The sequence below is a fragment of the Condylostylus longicornis genome, unplaced genomic scaffold (genome assembly GCF_029603195.1).
Source record: "Condylostylus longicornis isolate FDR11 unplaced genomic scaffold, ASM2960319v2 ptg000004l, whole genome shotgun sequence".
Taxonomy (NCBI): Eukaryota; Metazoa; Arthropoda; class Insecta; order Diptera; family Dolichopodidae; genus Condylostylus; species Condylostylus longicornis.
In genome coordinates, this window is record NW_026577973.1 from 8,179,908 (window position 1) to 8,199,536 (window position 19,629).

A 19,629-nucleotide genomic window follows, 5' to 3' on the forward strand; every position below is an offset into this window, starting at 1 on the left:
TCTCTTATATTCTTGAATCAAATATTAATTTGCTTATTAATATTAATTATTATGACAAAGAAATTCAATTATTTTTAATTTTATTATTTTTTATTTTAATAAAGAAAAGAGAGGAAACTAAGCCAATTAAAGCAAACCAAATATATGAGAAAGTATGAGGAAAATGTATGAGAAGACGAAGGAAAATTGAACACATGAATCGCAGAAATTAAAGAATATAAAAAAGAATAATGAAAACAAAGAGTAATAAAAAAACCAACAACAACAATTTAACCAAAAACAAGTTAACATTGCCAATTTTAAGGAATCATTGTCCTTATTTAAAATCTTTTCAGTAATTTTATTAATGTTTTCTTTTTATTTTAACATTTATTTTATATTTTAAAATTGTTTTAAATTGACGCCAAATAAATTACAATAAAACGTTTTATTTTTAAGGGTTTTTGAGCCTCCACATCATAAATTATTCCTACGCGTTCCGCTAGTCATTCGATTCTTCTCTCTTGTTTCTCATCCTTTTTAGTTTTGTTCTGCTTTTGTTATGATATTTTTGTTATTGTATTTTTCAGTTCAATATCAATTATATTTAATACAAGGACATTCTTAAGCATCTATATATTTTTTTTTTGTATTGTAAAAATTTTGTGAACAGTACAATTTATTTTTAATTTCCTTTGATTTCACTGCAACAATTCTTATGAAATTTTTAAATACCATTGCTTCTACGTCAATCTTAAATTTTAGGAGCATATCTTCATAACCGAATTTTAATCAGCATTTAAATAATAAAAAATTTGTAAAAATCTTCTATATGCTTTAAATGTCTTTATTTCCAGAAAAATTCCTTTTTTAATTCATGATTTGTAAGAATTGAAATTTTGAATTATAAAAAAAATTCTAAAGGATATTGACTGAAATGACTACGTCCTACTTTTACAACTATCAAATTCGATTTTCTTCTCTTTGTTTTAATCAGTTTTTTTCTGGCCAACTAAATAAAATTTTAACAAGTTCCATAGGGTGACTAAAAATGAATGAAATTTAATTGCGGAGAATATTTTTTTTTTTATTGTGAAAATTTCGTTCGATTTTTTAAATGTTCGAAGTTTTGCGTTGTGGTGATTAAATTTCCAAAATTTTCTATACAAAATGAAAATCTCCAAAAAAAATTAGGGAGAATTTTTTTTTGTGAGAAAGTGTTAAAATGGAGAATTGATTTTGTGGTATTTCAATTTGCCTATAACATTTTTTTAAACTTTGCTGTGCAAGGGGCGAAAAACCAAAATAATATCAAAAGATCCTGATTAAAATTTATTGTTAATTTGGCTGACATAGAAAATGTTACGTTCGTTAATCCCTATGCATAGTTGTGTTCTAATCTCATTTTATTTATTTTATTTTTTAATTGAATTTTTTTTTGCTTTTTTTTTTAGAAAATAGAAATTAATACATGTATGTATGTATAGAGGAAAATGTGCAATCGATTTTAATTAACGCATATATGTATGCGTTGGAATTCTAATTTATTTTTATGTGTTTTAGAATTTCAATTTAAAAAAATAAAATATCGTAATATTTTATAAAAGTTTTCTACTTTTTTCTATAGCTCATTTAAATTCATAGAAGCTTCTTTTCTATTTTATATTTACTTAAAATTGAAAATTAATTCAATCTAAAAATCCTAATAAATTTTAATTTAAATATTATTTTGTTGTATACGCCATTTTCTTGACTAGACAAAAAACATTATTTGTTAATATAAAAATTGTTTTAAATGTGATTTGGTTATACATAATGGTAACATAAGTGTTTAAGTAAAACTGTTTATTGTAAAAAAAATTATTTTTTTAGAAATAATTAGGAATGGGACAAATAACTTATACACCCAGTATAAAATATGACAAACCCATAATTCCGGATTGAAAAAAAATCCGCTAGAAAGCTGTTCTCTAAATAATAGGACCGCAAACTGTATCAAGAGGAAACAGAAAAATCAGGATGAGAAATAATAATTCATTACGGAACTCATATTTTAATAGTTAAAAAAATGGAATATAGAACGAAATGGTAGTATAGGGTTAGTCAAAATTTTCATTAACAATAAATAAATTTTTAATCTTAAAAGAATTCTAAATCAAAGATCTTATCTATATGTATGTGTCTAAATTTAATGTTATGGTTTTCTGAATATGTTATTGAGTTAAACAAGTCATACCAAAATTTTATAAAATTCAATTTTGACAATAAGTTTGTAGTAATTTAAATTACATGTAGCTACACGAGCATTACTTTTGATTTTTTTTATAGATTCAAATTTTAGCTTATTTGTTTTGTTTTTAAAGAATCGAAGAAATTTGAATAATAATTATTATACATTTTCTTATCTAAAATATTGTTTAGATTTGGCTTAAATTTTAATTATAATAAATGTGAATTTGCTAATTGAGCAACAACTTTGTGAGAAACGTATTTTACAATCTATAGCAAAATGAAATTGCTAAAATTTTTTGCATAATAACAACTTACATATGGCCATACACATATTTCTCAAATTTTCATTTCAATAATTAAGAACAATGCAAAATCAAGCAAAAGGCTTAGAAATGTTAATGTATTGGGTACTTCAACAACGAAATTAAAATTCGGCTTATAGTACTAAATTAATATAATTAAACTAAAAAAACATGTATTTAATTAACGATAATTTCCGAAAATAAGAAAAAATTCTATTGCAATTACAAAAATTCTATTACAAGTCCATAGAATATTGATTTGTTTTCAAATAATTTCATAGCCAAATTCATAACTTCCCATTCGACTTTTGAATAACCATTATAACATGTATATGCTGTTCATCTATATTACCAAATGTTCGTTTTATACCAAATATTCAATCGAACACAGTAAATAAAAAATTGTATTTTTTTAATTTTAACCAATGTAGGTGTTCACTCTTAAAGGAAATGTAATATCACATATCTTTTCTAAAATGTTTCATTCTTCGCCTTTTTCTCAAATTGAATGTTAATATTAAATAAAAAAATAATTTCTTCTTTTTTTTTCAATTATAATAAAAATATTATAATTGAAATCCCATACCAAATAGATAAATTTTCAACAAGATTTGTTTTTATTCATTCAAAAAGGCAAAAGACGAAACAATAAAAGCAACAACAATAAAAACAAAAAAGAAAAATGTTAATAACCATTTGTCCAAGAATGACTTGTATCCCATTATTTTTTTTTTTGTTCTATTCTTTAGAAAGGACCTTATGTTTAACCCATGAATTTTTTTTCCTTTCTTTTTTCAATAAAATGTCTCTTTGCCTCATACCATTTTATTCTATTTTTTTTTTCCAAGAAATTTTATGTCCTTAATACTTTTTATATTTAATGTCCTGTTTTCCTTTTTCTTATTATTTTTTTTTAAATTCTTAAAAAATAATTCTTAAGACTTTTTCAGTAAATTATTATCCTTTTTACAATTTCCTCTTCTTTCTTTTTTCCGAAAATTTTCCCCCTCCCAGCCACTCCCTCTCCTATACGTTCTTAATTCGCATGTATTTTCTTAAACATTCCATTATAGTTATGTATTTCCTGAAAAATTTCAAAAGTATTTTTCTAAAAATAAACAAAATAAAATATAAATATAAACATAGAAGAAAAATAAAAATGAAGAAAAAAAAAAAACAACAACGTTTTTGTTTTCGAAAAAATGTTTTTTATATTAAAAAAGATTTATAAAATGACAATACCACAGAACAAATATTTGATACAAACATTCGCTAGAGGCATACAATATAATAATAATAATAATAAAAGTTGTATAATTTTATATATAACACACATACTTAAAAAAAAAAAAATGTTTACAATTATATTTTTATATATATAAAATGTTACATGATATGCAAAGGAATGTACACATATACGAAAAAAAAATAAAAATAAATTTTTATTTTTTAATTTTATTGCTTCTGATCGCAGACAAACAATGATTTCCTGCCAAGAATTTATTTTTAAATAATGCGCAATTTTCTATAATATTGTTGTACAAAAAAGGGATTCATAAATACGATAATGTGAAGTTCTAAATAAAAATAATTCATTGTTAAAAAAAATTTTTTTTCTACTCAAATTTTCTATACGTAAACTACAATTGCTAATTATTTAAAATTAGAATAAAATTTGCAAAAATTACCAAAAAAATTATTTTGAATAAATTTACTTATTTCTTGTACTATTTTAAATTGAACAATAAAATATCAATATGATTTAATTTTAGGGTAGAACAGAAGCTTCTAGTATGCTCTTTACAGAACATCATGTAAACACTATTATTATATAAAAAAAAAATTATAATAATTATTATGCACAAAGTTAGTAAGAAAAAAAAAGAAGGAGTTGAATATTAAAACTATATAATTAATTACCAGATTTTAAACTTTAAAATTTAAACCCCTTCAATTAATAATAATAAAATAATTGTTTTAAAAACTATTTTATAAAGTTAAACCAAAAAAAAAACATGTAAATTTAACTGTCTTTTTAATTATTTCATATTATAAAATTTTTTTGCTTCTATTGTCTTTGTTTTCTCATAAATGTTATACAAAAATTTAGAAAACTTACAGTAATTATTTTTATGTTATATACTTTTAGTTTTGAAAACCTTTTCTATTTAACATTATTAACAATAAAAGCTGTTATAAATTTCCTTCTATAGTTTTTGTTCTTATTTTTACTTTATTTCATTTTTTTTTATTTCTATTTTTTATTATTTTTGAAAACTAAACATTGTTATTTAAAAAAAAAATCTAATAAATAAACAATGTTGTAGTTTCATAATGTAACCACCAGGGTAACATTTACAAAATTTAAGACAAAAAAAAAAAAAGAAGGAAAAGAGAAAAATTTATTTTATTTATTTTTTAATTTTTTTTTTTTATTTCGAAATCAACAGTATTTAAAGAATACCGTTGTGCATATGCAAAAAAAAAAAAAAACAAATAAAATATTTTTTTCAAAATTCTTTTTTTTTTTCGTACTTAAAATTTTGTTTAAAATACTGTGTCCTTTTTAATGAAACAATAAAAACAACACGTATATAAAAACGCCTAATAAACAAAAATTATTAGTTTTTTTCCTTTTTCTTTTGTTCCTCCATATACGTATATTATTTTAAAATGATTTTTGATGATTTTGTATATCTATCTCTCTCATTTTGGTAAAATAATAACTATAATATTTTTGTATATAATTATTATTTAAATCTAATAATTCTTATTATGTATATAACAATTATAAAATTACAAGTCTTTCTTTCATATATACAATAATATACACATATAAATACGTTATGTATGAATATATATAATTTGTATATAAAACAATACCTAGCTTATAAACTATGTATGTAAAATTTGTTAAAAAAATTGGCACCTAAGAATTTTTCTTTAATTTAATTACTTTTTAATTTTTTTTTTTCTTTTTGTTTTTTGGAAAAATTTTATAGAATTTAATTAAAGAATTTAATTTTGCTAAATTAAAATTAAAATTTGTTATTAAATAAAAAGAAATCCTATTGCAGTTGCCAATCATATCCATAACTAGGATTTTTATTATTAGCTGCTAATTGTTTAAAGAAAGACTTGAATGAATAATCGTAATCTGGAGCTGGTGGTTTCTGTTGTGGTTGTTGTTGTTGGGTTTGCTGTAATTGTTCCTCTGTTGTTTGTTGCTGTTGGACTGGTTTCGGTTGTTGCTGTTGTTGTTGCCTTTGCACTTGACGATAAACATAATGATGATGTGTCGTTGTTGTAGTTGTTGTCTTTGAGCCAGGTACTTGTATTAATTGTGATACTGATTGTTGTTGTTGCTGTTGTGGCTCATATGATGATTTACCACTTGTATATGCTGGCTCTTTAACATAAAATGATGGTGATTCCTCAATTGTATTTTGGAAATTAGCTGGTACAGAGCATAAACCTTGATAATGATATGATGGTTTCATTCCATAATTAGTGCATGCTGGACGTCCAACTTCATATGGATTTGCTCCAATTACATTGCCACTAAAAGTAAATAAAATTTTTAAAAAATTAAATTTAAATTTTACATTAAGTCAATAAATAATTATTTAAACCGTGTATTAATTACTATTTATTAATGAAGGAAAACTAATTTTTCTACAAATTTTTTAATAAAAATGTATTTACAAAATTTTCAAATATTTAATATAATAAAATATGTTAATAAAAATATAAACAAAATATAACAAATAAAACAATGTTTTAAAACAAAAAGAATACAAAGTTAACACATAAAAAATAACAAAAACAAAAATAAATATTTTTAAAAACAAAAATTTTAAAAAATTTTATGTAAAAAATATCCCACAACCTAATTAAACTTAACAAAATAATAATAAAAAAATTAATAAATTGTAATTAACAAAAATAATAACAAAATACAGTTAGTTTTCTACTGCAAAACTACATAACTACAAAAGCAAAACTACTATAACATTATGTAAATAAAATTTGTAAAAATAAATAGTTGTCTATAAAAAATTATTTTATTAATTATTTTTAACTAGAATAACGGCCCTTTTTAGTATTTTTAGTATTTCTACTTTTGTGAGTTGAAATTTTAGGAGAAGTAGTAGTAGTCTTAGTAGTGGTTTTCTTTTTAGTAGTGGTATTCTTTTTAAAATTATTCTTAGTAGTAGTAGTAGTTTTTATAGTGGTAGTCTTAATAGTAGTAGGAGTGATAGTAGTAGCTGTCGTTGAATTTTTCTTCCAGCTAGAAAAAAAAGAAGATTTAGCATTAAAAGTCTTTGAAAAAAAAATAAATTAAGATTTATTTTATTCAATTTTTTTTTCAAAAGACCTTAAAGCTAATAAATGGAGGCAGAAGCATCTTATAGTTTATTATTCACCTGTACGTTGATCAAAGTATATTTTCTATATTAACTTTCTTTTAAAATTTGATATTTTTACTTTGATTCTCAGTTTCTGATAGGAAGCTTTACCTGTGATACCAATATGTAGCGCACAGAATTTAAAATAATTTTGAAAATGACGTTTCATAAAAGATATGATTACGACACATGTATGCATAATGTTTTGTTAGAAGTTTTGCAATTTTGATATCTTATGGCTGTTAATTACTACTATTACAATTTATTATAATATTCTTCCCTTAAATTATTATACCTAAATTAATCTTTATAGAAAAAGCGTTCAACAAAAAGCTTTTTAAGCAAAATTGTAGACAATTGTAAAATATATTTGTTTATTGAAACTTACCCAGGTCCGTAGTTACAAACAAATAATTTGTTGTATTTTCTGGAATCCTTGTAGTAAGTAAATCCACAACCAACTAAATTTGTTTCACCCCAAACCAACTGTAAAAATATTTGAAAAAGAAAATTAATTGGAATTTGTATGAAAAAAAAATTTATTATAATTTTTACTTGTGAATAATGCCCAGTTTTTGGTGACCATGCTGAGCCGAAGTCATATTTTTGAACTTCATTAAACCAACTTTGTATTCTGGATGGGAAATCACCTTCACCTTCACCTAAAGGTGCCGTGCTCCATAAAATTGCAACATTTTGACCCATTGTAAACCGATCTATTGAAATATAACAATAAATATAACAATAAATATATAAAAATAAAATATGCATAAATTTGCGAATTATAATAAATTTTATTGAGAAAAAATGCGAGTATATGAATTAATACAAGCTAATCATAATTACAATTGATTTTACACACCTATTGTTCGACGTGGATCATGCTTAAACTGACAATTATCTGCCCATTTTTGTGCTCGTGCTGCTAATTCTTCATCCCATACCATTTCACGCATATTTTCTGCACCAGGTTGACCAGGTACACGACCCATTGCAACACTAGCTCTTAATTTATTGTGCTCTTGTAAGATAATTGATTTGTCTGCTTCAGTAACACCATTTTCTGCAAAAAAAAAATCAAAATAAAAAAAGAATAAATAAAATTAAAAATTATTGGAGAAAATGTTTAAAATTAATTTGCAATTAATTATCTATCGTTTACCTACGACAACAATACAATAACTGTATTTCTTTTTATATAATATGTATAACAGTATGAGACACAAAAATATTGTATATGTATATTTGTATTTATTACTCAAAACTGTCCATTATTATTAATAGAAGCTATTCATTTAATTGTTATTTCATGCAAATTTTAGTTTTTAATCTATTTTTTTCTGGATTATCCCCTCAAAAATAATATACCGAAACTGTCAATAAGAACTTTTTTTTAATTATTATTTATAACAAATAAACTTCAAATAGTTAATTTAAATAAAAAGCAACAATATTCAACCCAGTTCGATAATAACACAAAAGAATTGGAAAACAAAAACGGAAAACGTTATATTTAAACTTGCTTTGGCTGGCGGTCAATAGTTCAATTAAACATAAAAGTCTATATTATAATCTTTTAATCTATCATATTTTTTTTTTGTTTTTAAATATTGTACAATATTTAAAATGCAAAATTAAAAAAAAAAAAACAAAAAAAAAAATAGTGGTAACAATGCCAAAGCCTTGAATATTTATTCTATAACAATAAATTAAATAAAAATATATGTATGCCCACATACACATACATACGTATTATAATTTTAAAATATTATAATTTAATTTTAAATATTATTAGTGGCATTAAACTTATAGCTGAATTAATAATAATTTTCTCGTTTATTATCTATACACAAATTTATTTATTTATTTTTTTATTAATATTATATTTTTTAATTTATCTCTGACCAAACAGCAACGTTTTTAATAAATTAATGGGATTATAAAAAGATTATTTTTATTAAAATTAAAAAACAGAAAAAAAAATTAAAAACAAAAAAAAAACTATGTTTTAAAAAACAATAAGAAAATTTTTACTAAAAATATCGAAAAATCAGATGAGATTTTTTTTTTTTTATTTTTTCAGTCTTCGATTTTTATAACAACTATACTTAGGGAAAAAAACTTAATTTGAATTTTTTATCTATAAAAATTTTTACAAAAACTATAATTATATTTTGTTGTTATTAAAATTAAAAAAAGAAAAGAAAAAATCATAATAAATTATTTTGAAAGTTTCCGATTTTAATTAAAATTAATAACAAAAATTTTATTTGGTAATTTAAAAAAAAAAGCAATTCTAAAGTATTTTATAATTAAATCGTTTCAATGGCAAGGTTTTTCAAATTTACAGCAGGGAGCAGGCAAGATGTGTCAACATTTATACTGTGCAACAGTAAGTACCATACCCTAAGTGGGTCCTTCCTTTACAACATAACAGAATTAAAATCTCTTTCCGCATTAAAATCCTTAAAATTTAAAAAAAAGAAAGAGAAACACAAATTTTGAAATGCAATCTTGTATTAAAAAGAGATATTGAGATTTTTTATAACGGGATAAGTGAAAATACACAAATAAAGTGTTGTCGTAATAATTATAAAAATTACAGTACATTACAAAACAAAGTTGGCCAATTTTTGGAATATTTGAAATAGCCTTGGAATATTTAACATAAATTTGAGTGTTTTAAAAAGATTTTTGTTTTCCGATAACGGTAATAAACTAAATAATATACTAAACAAATGCGTAATCGAAGGCATACATAATTAACATGTAGGTGCGCATTATTTTTGATAATATTCATTTATTCCGTACACCCAATATAATTTTTTTGTTGTGATTTTTATTATACCCTATACATTTCAATAAAAATAAAAATTTATAGTACAAAAGCTTTTTATTTTATTAATATAAGATTTTGCAAAAATTTAAGTCACGTTTATTTTCAAAAATTTTAAATTTTTAATTTGACTACTACAAAATTTTTTCAAACAAAACTTTAAATACTTTGTAAGAGCTTTTAATTATACTTGAGCTTTAAATGGTATAAAACTTTCATGTGATTATTGTGTTAATTTATTTTAGATTTCATTACATGTTCTACTACTAAATTATAATATAATAAAGTATTTTTTGTTAATATATTGATATAATCGAAAATAATTTTTGAAAATTAACACAATGAAAACAAATAAATAATAAAAAATTAATTTAATAGATATTTTAAATTATTATAAAAGAAGCCTTGCACATACTTAAATACTAAAAATTTAAAAACAAATTATTTATTTGTATGAATTCTTCCATCACAGGCAATAATGCAATAAAAAAAACAACTAAAATTCAGTTCATAAATTTTAATAAAATGTACAGTACATGGTGACACATACACTCATACATATATGCGGATCCTATTCATATTTAAACTGAAAAAAAAATGAATATTTATGTACATTGATAAATGAGAAATGATAAGAGCACGTGAGTTAAGCAAAACAAAAATAAACTCTGAACATTTCAAGTGTACCAATAATAAATTTTGGCACTATTATTTTGTTTATTTATACTTTTTTTTGCTTTTTTTTGGTTAAATAAACAAATTTGTACATTAAAATTCTAATAAACACTTCATTTGACATTAAAACGACAACAATTATCTTATGAAAAATAAAAAAATTATAATAAATTATAAAATGGTTTTTTTTTCTTGTTTAATATTTAGTTGTTTTTTTAGATTCAAAAGATAATGTTTGTGTGTAAGTATACACATATTCTTAAATTTATAAATAGTAGTAAAATAGTGAAAAAAAAGGAAATTTTCAAAGATTCATTGCTAATTCTGTACATTATGGAAAAATACATACATATATACAAATATACATAAATATAATAAGCTATTGTAAAAGAATTAAATTATTAATTTTAAACTGTCAGAAGAATTATTTCCTTGTTTTTTTTAATGTATCGAAAAGAGACAAGAATAGTAAGAGTGACAAAGAAACATGAACGTTTCATATATTAAGCATATATGTATGTATAAAAAATTTATTTGTTGAAAATCATTTAATTAATCATAGGATTATAAAGTTAAAGACAAAATCTTCAAATTCATTGTTAGCTATTCTTTATTTTTTGTTTCATTTAATTTATTGTAAATAAACAATATTCTATTATAATATTATATTAAGAATATAATGTACATTCACACATATACATATGTATATGTTTATAGATATTTTCATCTATATTATAAACAAATATAATATAGAAAATGACAGTAACAAAAAAACAGTAGACACCATTTAATTTGTTTTTCTTTTATTTTAATTTTTTTTATCATCACATATTTTACATATATAAACTTATGGATAGTTACCTTTTGAATAGAACGTGACATGACTATCACTATTACTTCATTTTTGTAAAATATTTTTTATATATTTATAAATATATTTATATGCATATTATTTTTGGATTTGTTTGCATTAATTAAGAGAAGTCAATGTCTTTAATATTGTGTAAACATAATTAAATGTAAATAATTAAGTAAATATTTCGTATTGGAGAGGCAATTTTAATTTTCATAATATTTTGCATTATTGCGTATACAGGAATATAAGGTACAATATTTTCTTTACTGGATTATATTATATATGGGCAGCAATCTTTGATCTATCACTTATATTGACCTAACCATTGGAAAGACCTATCTTGACTGCCTTTTAACCTTAAAACAAATAACTGTTTAAATAATGATAAGTAAAATGAATTCAAAGTTTGAGAATTGTGAGCGATTGTTGTTCAAAATATTTTTTGGCGTGTAGGACTCATATACTTAGTATTTTATTTTTTAACATATCAAAAAAATTCTTATTACTTAAAATTTAATAATAAAAATGTATCCATGTCACATCCAGCGACTACTATAAAGTACATTGTAGATGTATTTGAATTTAGTATGTATAAAAAATTTCATATTATAATGTAAACTTGTTGGCAACCCACAATTTTAGTCATTACTAAAATACAATATATGCATTTTTCAATTACATTTTGTCAATTATTCATCATAATAAACAATTAATTAATATAAAACGCCTAAACTTAGCCATAATAATAATTTTTTCTATTAAAACCCTTACATGTATAACATAATGCATTGTTTACGCGTTCCTCATGCCAATTATATCACAATAATTATCTCTTAAATCACTATCACCCATTCACAGTTTTTTCATTGCTTTTCTTAAATTTACTAAGAAAAACACATTTTTCAAACCGTGTAAAATTGTAAGTATAAGTATATGAAAAAATCAAAAATCTTGAAATTAATCAAGGATTACAAGTTTTATATTATTCATTTGTCAAAGAAGAAAAGAAATAAAATTACAAGAATAAATAAAAAATGAAACTTATTAACAAATAACCTGTCCGGCATTTTCATAAAATTTATTGTAATTTTCTTTTAATGCCATATAATACAAGAAAAATATTGAAGCAGCGGGAAGGAATAATGGAGGAATAATTTTTGCAATATCATAACATTATTAAAAAAAAAATATTATTAAGTACGTATATAATTTCGTTTTTAATTTTAACCATTTTGTTTTAAAGAAATTATCCGAAAGAAAAAATTTAAACCAAAAAAAATGAAAAAAGAAATTTTTGTTTTTTTTTCATATTAAATAAAATATGGTCATTTAATATAGGATTTTTTATTTTAAATATTTTTCATTTTCTTTCCTCTTAAATGTATTCTTTTGTATTGTATTGAATTATGGCGGAATAATAATAATGATAATATGGAAATTATAATATAAATACAATAATTTAAATTTAATATTGTCAATTTAATTCTTAAATTAATTTGAAAATTATCGAAAATTAATTAAATAATTATTAGCTATATTCTTTGAGAGCATGAGAAAACAAAAATTAAGAGAATTTTGATTATTTACAATTTTCCCGCCAAATAATTTTTATTTATTAAAAGAAAAATTTAAATATAAATAAAACAATTTTGTTTACTTTTATTTCAGATTAAGTTCATTCAACCACAAAATATTCATACAAAGTATTTATTGTTATCTATATTAAATAAAATAATTTATTTATTTTTTTAATGTTATACACAGAAGTTACGAGTATACTAATGCATTTTTATTGAATTAATATGTTAAATTTAAAAATTTTATCAATTTGCATTAATTAATTTAAATAATTTATTTATTTACTTAAAATGTTTATTTTCTCTGAATGGAAATTTTTCAGAATTATTAAAATTGACATTTATTAGAAATTATGATTATACAATTACACCAAAAAATTTTAAGATAAATAATTTATTAAATGCCACCTTAAATTTTTAATTACGAATTTAGTATTTAATTTATTGCAATATTCAACTAACATAATATAATATGATAATTAAAAATAAAAAAAAATTAAAATATTTTCTTACATTTTATAAGAAAAGAAATTTCAATTAACATTCTTTTTCAATTATTGAAAATTATTTAATTTTAATAATTTATTGAATTTATTCTGTGGTCACAAGAAACAATAATTGACAATATTGTCGAATTCAGCAGTTTTTTAAATTTATAATTTTGCAAATTTCATTTAATATTATTATTTTGTTTTATTGCTTTTTATTTAAAATTGATTGAACGAACTTGAAATAGCTAATTAAATTAAAATTATTTTGATATAACTATCATTATTATAAAAGGAAAATTTTTCTTCTTAATTTGTAAAATTTCTACAGACTTATTTAAAATCAAATTCTTTTTATACGATATAGGCCCAGTTTTGTCATTTTTATATAAAAAAATATTTGTAGAATACTTTTTGAACCATAAAATATTTTAGTATATCGTTAATAATATTTGAAATACACGTGAGGAGATTAAAAAACACAATTTTTTTAATATCGCATATTCATTATAATAATTAAAAAATATTTCATAATTTCATGGTCTGTTCCAGTTTAAAAAATATAATAAATTTATACAATTAAAATTTTATTATTAAATTTCAAATTTTAAATTGATAATTTTTATTTAATATTCATAATTTTATAATAATTAATTAAATATCTTGTTTTTCTGTTCCTGACTCAAGTTGTTGTTTTAATTAATTCAAAATACTAACAAATTGGTGGAAGAATACTGTTTCTAGAAATTGTTGCTAATAATTTAGTGGAGAAATATAAAATTTTAAAGTCTTTTTTTTTAAATTAGGTACTTTTTTGACTCTATAGAAATTTCATTTAAAAATGAAGAGAGACCTGGCTTTTGGATAAAAATCATTTTTTCTTTAATTAAATTTAATGCAATTTCTAAATTTTTATCTATATTGAAGTACTGTACTTTTAAAATTCTGTTCATATCAAAGTTTTACATTTTACTAAACTGTTCTATTGTATGGTACTCTCAAATGAATAATGTTACGAGAAATAGTATAGAAATATGTTTCTAACACAGAAATTTATTATAGTGTATAAAATTTAACCAAAACTTTTTCAAATTAATAAAAAATATAATTAACCTTCTTAAAGGTTAAAATATTTATAAAATCATCAAAATACATAATAATATAAATTTAAGATTATAAACGTTTCTTGCTGTTTTTATTTTTTTTTTGGTTTTCTCTTTAAATCGAAAGTAATATTACATAGAAACAACGCGATACAAATATTATTGATCTATAAATTATAGTAATTTACATAAGAATTATATACATGTGAGTCATTTGATATCAGTATAGAACATGTAGTTCCAAAAAATCAAAATCTATAACCTAAAATTATAATGATGATATCGACCCTTTTTGGAAACTAGTATCTAGAAACTATAAAATTATTCATTTTATAATAAATTTTAAAAAATTCAAGTTCTCTTAAATTCTTAATACAATCAAAAATTCTATAATTTCAGATAATATATGAAAATTTCATTTTATATTATGATCAAATAAATTATATAAATATTAACTAATTTTTGTACAAAAAAAAAAAAAACGAAAAAACAGAAAAAAATTAACTAATATTTAAATTTTATATACAAAGTCTTGTAGTATAACAAAAAAAAAAATGGCCATACAATAAAGAAAGAACAAGTTTTTGTATTTTTTTTTTTAAATTTTGAATTTATAATCAATTTTTTTTCTTCCCAAAACCATTAAATTTCCTCATGCTTTTTTTTAAAGTTTTTCTAAAAAAAAAAAAAAATTTTTTTTGAAAAAAATCGTATAACAGTCATTTCTGCTACTTTATTACCAATAAACTGATATAATAGATTTCTTTTTGTTGTTATATTGTTTTGTTTTTTTTTTTTATTCATTTTTTAAATTCTGAATTCATCTTTAAACTGATCATTTTAATGTTAAATTAGAAACACGCGCTCTCTCCTATATTTTATATTAATATGTGTATAATAAAATGTATAACAAATTAAAATATGATATAAAAATCTTAAATAAATTAACATTTAAAAAAAAATAAAAAAAAGTTAACAATATTCTTAATAAAAGAAAAAAGATCAAAAAACAAAAGAAACATTATTGTTTGCTTGGTGATAACACAATATTATTGTTATTATACATAATACCTGTTATACACCTAATATGAAAGACAGAAAAAGAAAATAAGCAAAAATATGAATAAGAAATATTTTATTGTTGTTCTGCTTTAGTTTTTTTTTTAATTTATTTTTCTATAATCATATTAAAGTATATTCGATTATTGATGCCGCATATCTTATATTCCAAGATAAAAACGTCTTTTTTAGCTATCAAATAATTTATTAGAAAAAAAATAAATACAATTTTGTTAAAAATAATAAAATAATAAGAATAAAACCGGCAAAAACCTAAATCATCATCTGATTATAATATTATAAGAATGAAAGAAAGAAAGAGATGTATGCGTAAGCAAATCAATAGAAAAAGTTGGTTATACATGCCTATACGAAAGTAGAATATGTATGCATGTATGCATATAATATATAGCTTTGCTAAAAGCTAATAATGTCTATATATATATATATATATATATATATGTATACCAGTATATTATTTTATTAACGAATTAACGGTAAATCAACAAATATGACAATAATATAAGAAAAAACAGAGACAAAACGATAATTTGTCTTTGTGATTTTAGATCATACATACCTATAATATTTATATATGCTATATACATACATATGTACATATGTCTAATGTTTAATACATAGTATATACATAAATATGTGTATAAATGTATTTTATTTACATTTTTTTTTATTATGTTTGCATAGTATAAACATTAAAATTGGTAGGTAAATGCAACTTAAAAAAGTAAACATTTAATAGGATTACATAAAAATTGCATGTTGTTATTATTGCAATATATTATATTTTACATGTATGCTGATTATGTATACATAAATGGATGTGTTTATATAAATAACAGGTACCCATATATTGTTTACTTTTACAAAAAAAAAATATTGTAATGAAAATGTTTAGTTTTTATATTGCTGTCATCAATATTGCGTTATTTTAGAAATTGATGATGATAATACGTACATACAAAGATATACATATATACATTTTTGTAAAATAATAAATTGTGTTTACATATTTAAATTTAATTTATGTATTTATTTACCATTATAAGTAATGACTAAATAGAGTTATAAAAAATATTTACATACTCATATACATGTTGTATATGAGTATGTAATATACATATTTGCATATATATTATATGTATATATTTTTTTAGATTTCCTCTGCTGTAATTATGTAACTCTTTAATATTATATTTAATTAAATATTTATTTAATGATACTAAATAAGTTTCAAAAATAATTAAAATAATATTTAATTATTCAAAATAGAAAATTAATCAATAATTACGGGATTATATGTGTATACATACGTTAGATATAAATCAAATTGGAAAATTAATTATGATTTTCGAATATATATATACATATTATACATATTTTTTAATTTAAGAAATTTTTGAACTGATCAGTAATGTTAAATTCCCATAAAGTTTTACTTGCATACATTGGGCAAATATAAAAATTACTAAGTTGATTCTAGAAAAGATCATTATTACATTTAACTTACATAATAATTATTATATAAAATTTTTCATAAGAATATCGAACTTTTACGAAAATATTTCAAATCATTTTTTTTTTATTACTATTTTTTATACTTATTTTAAAATTTTGTTTCATTTATTTTAATTTATTGAACCACACCTGCACTCTTTCCAATTCTTTATATTAAATATTTAAAAAATTTTTCCTGTATGTTGAAATTTTGTGTGGTGGTCATAAGCTTGTTAAAATTTTTATATATAAATATGTAAATAATGTCAGTATGTAGTATACAAACGTATATACTTATATTTGTAATTTATAATTTTTTTTAGCTTTTATCTTATAATATTCGTGATGTTTAACTACAAAATATTGCCCATAACTTGGAAATTGCCTACATTTTTTCTTTATTCAAATTTCTCTGTTTCTCATTCTTACTCTGTGCACATATATTTTTTAACTTAATAGCAAAATCATTGTAAGTACTTTTGTATTTTCGCTTTGCAGGAAATATGTTCGACTATAGATTGATTTAACCAGAATTATTAATTTCGTTAATTAAAAAAAATTTTTTTAGCAAAAAAAAAAAGCTGAAAAATCTCTTTTGGAACTCTTCCGTAGAACAGCTTTTTTATTTTTCACGTTTTGAAATCAATAAGGAAATTGATGTACAAATTTAAAATAATTGCATAAAATTTACTTAAATCTTTTGAATTCTAAATCTAGTTGATTTTCAATTAAAAACACAAAAGTTTTGTTATAAATGTGCAACGTAAGCTTTTCAAAATAAAATATTTTACATTTCTTTAATTTTTCAATAATTTTTACAAAATTGTAAGCTAATAATGATATAAAGATTTTCACGTTATCTATAAGATTCTCTTGTGAAAAAATGTCTTTTCTCTACAGATTTAACTATTCCATAAATTGTTATAAATGTTAAAATAATAATAATTTTAATGAAAAATGTAAATAAACTTACCAAGTATTTGAGCACTTTGACAAGACAACACTGCACTTAACGATGTTAAGATAACGAATCCTTGTAAGTATTTGTTTGCTGTTGTGTATTTTTCCATTTTTGTTTAAGTTATTTACTTTTTCTTTTTAACAATTAAATTTTCAAAAAAATTTACAAAAATATTCTAAAAACTTTTCTTTTTATTTTTATTAAGAAGAAACTTTGTTTTGAATTGTTTTTGTAATCCTTTATTTTTATATATGTTGGGTTTTTGTTAAGGTTCTTTAGAAAAAATTGGTGAAATTTCAAGAGAAAAAAAATTATTTTTTTACAACTTTATTTTAGCTGGATTAAAAACTTTGTCAAGAAATTTTATTTTTTTCTTTTCTAAATTTCAAATCCAAAAATTCACCAAATGAATTTCACAAAACAGTTCACAATTTATTCTTAAAATTTTTTTTTTGGTTCTGTTTTATTTTGAAGCACTTTCGAAAAAATTTTTGTCCTTTGCAAAATTTTTTCGAACTAGCTTTTATTTTTTGTTTTGTTAACCAACGTTATTCTTAACTGATTTTTTTCTTATATATTCACTATATTTATTTATCAACGCGAATATTATAACGATTTGTTGAAATTAATTTTATAAAATTTTTTATAATTAATCCACAAAATTTCGATATAAAATTGAAAATTATTTTAGATTAATTATTTTTTTTTTTTGTTTGAATTTATTCCGTTTTAAAGAAAATTTCTTATTACATTTAATTTATTTTTGTAATTGAAAAATCTTGTAATTTTTGAACGCAACCAGTCAAGACTTTCAACTTCAACATCTACAGATCCAGCCAGCTAGACTTGAAGGCGTCTTATGGTAGCAAAATCTTTTTCACCTGTTGCTTTTATAACAATCGTGCACAAAAAAAAACATAATAATCATATTCACAAAATTCAAAAAAATTATTTTGCAAAAAAAAAAAAACAAAAGAACAAGAAAGCTACAATCAAAGAGAAAGAAACTGTTAACCTGTGAAGGAAGAATTATTTTTCTTTCCTTTGTTTTTTTTTTTAATTTATTTTTTCTTTTTTTTTTATCTTTTTCAAGATAAGCTCTAAAATATTACAAAGCTTATAAATTTTTCTTATAACTTTTCCTTTTGTTATTATTATTTTTGTAGCTAACATTTTCGTTAATGTCGTTTTCAAAATAATGTTACTACATAACATGTTAAATTTATTGAATAATATTAACGATAGATTAAATGAATTAACAGTTTAGTTACAGGTCTACTATACTAATATTGTACATTGTTGTCTTTAATCAACAGAGAGAAGCTTTTAAAGTTGAGCGGCATTATTGATTATTGAAAATTCTCTCAATTTAATATCAGTTTCTATTTTGTTTTACTTAATTGAAGAATGATCATTTTGTAGCGTTTTCAATGTTGCTAACCACAGAATGTAGATTCGTATGATTTTTGGAATTTGGAAATTAAATTATTCTCTGTATTTCTGTGATGATAAAGTCTTCACGTTGGAAACAGCAGTTATAATAAATTATTAACTATTCCTCATGTGGAAAGTATTAAAAATGCAAAAAATAAAATAGGAAGAATATTATGACGGTAAATAAATATTTTTCTTACGAA

General features: G+C 20.9%; 1 protein-coding gene across 1 annotated transcript; it reads right to left on the reverse strand.

Moving 5' to 3' along the window:
- Window positions 1-5,053: 5,053 nt before the first annotated feature.
- Window positions 5,054-18,838, reverse strand: LOC129608807 (cysteine-rich venom protein kaouthin-2). The gene is made up of 5 exons (XM_055520544.1): window positions 18,005-18,838; window positions 7,785-7,985; window positions 7,478-7,638; window positions 7,311-7,408; window positions 5,054-6,074 (listed from the first exon to the last, which is right to left on the reverse strand). Exons 1-5 carry the CDS (start codon window positions 18,099-18,101, stop codon window positions 5,582-5,584), a joined length of 1,050 nt encoding a protein of 349 aa, XP_055376519.1. The 5' UTR covers window positions 18,102-18,838; the 3' UTR covers window positions 5,054-5,581.
- Window positions 18,839-19,629: the final 791 nt, after the last annotated feature.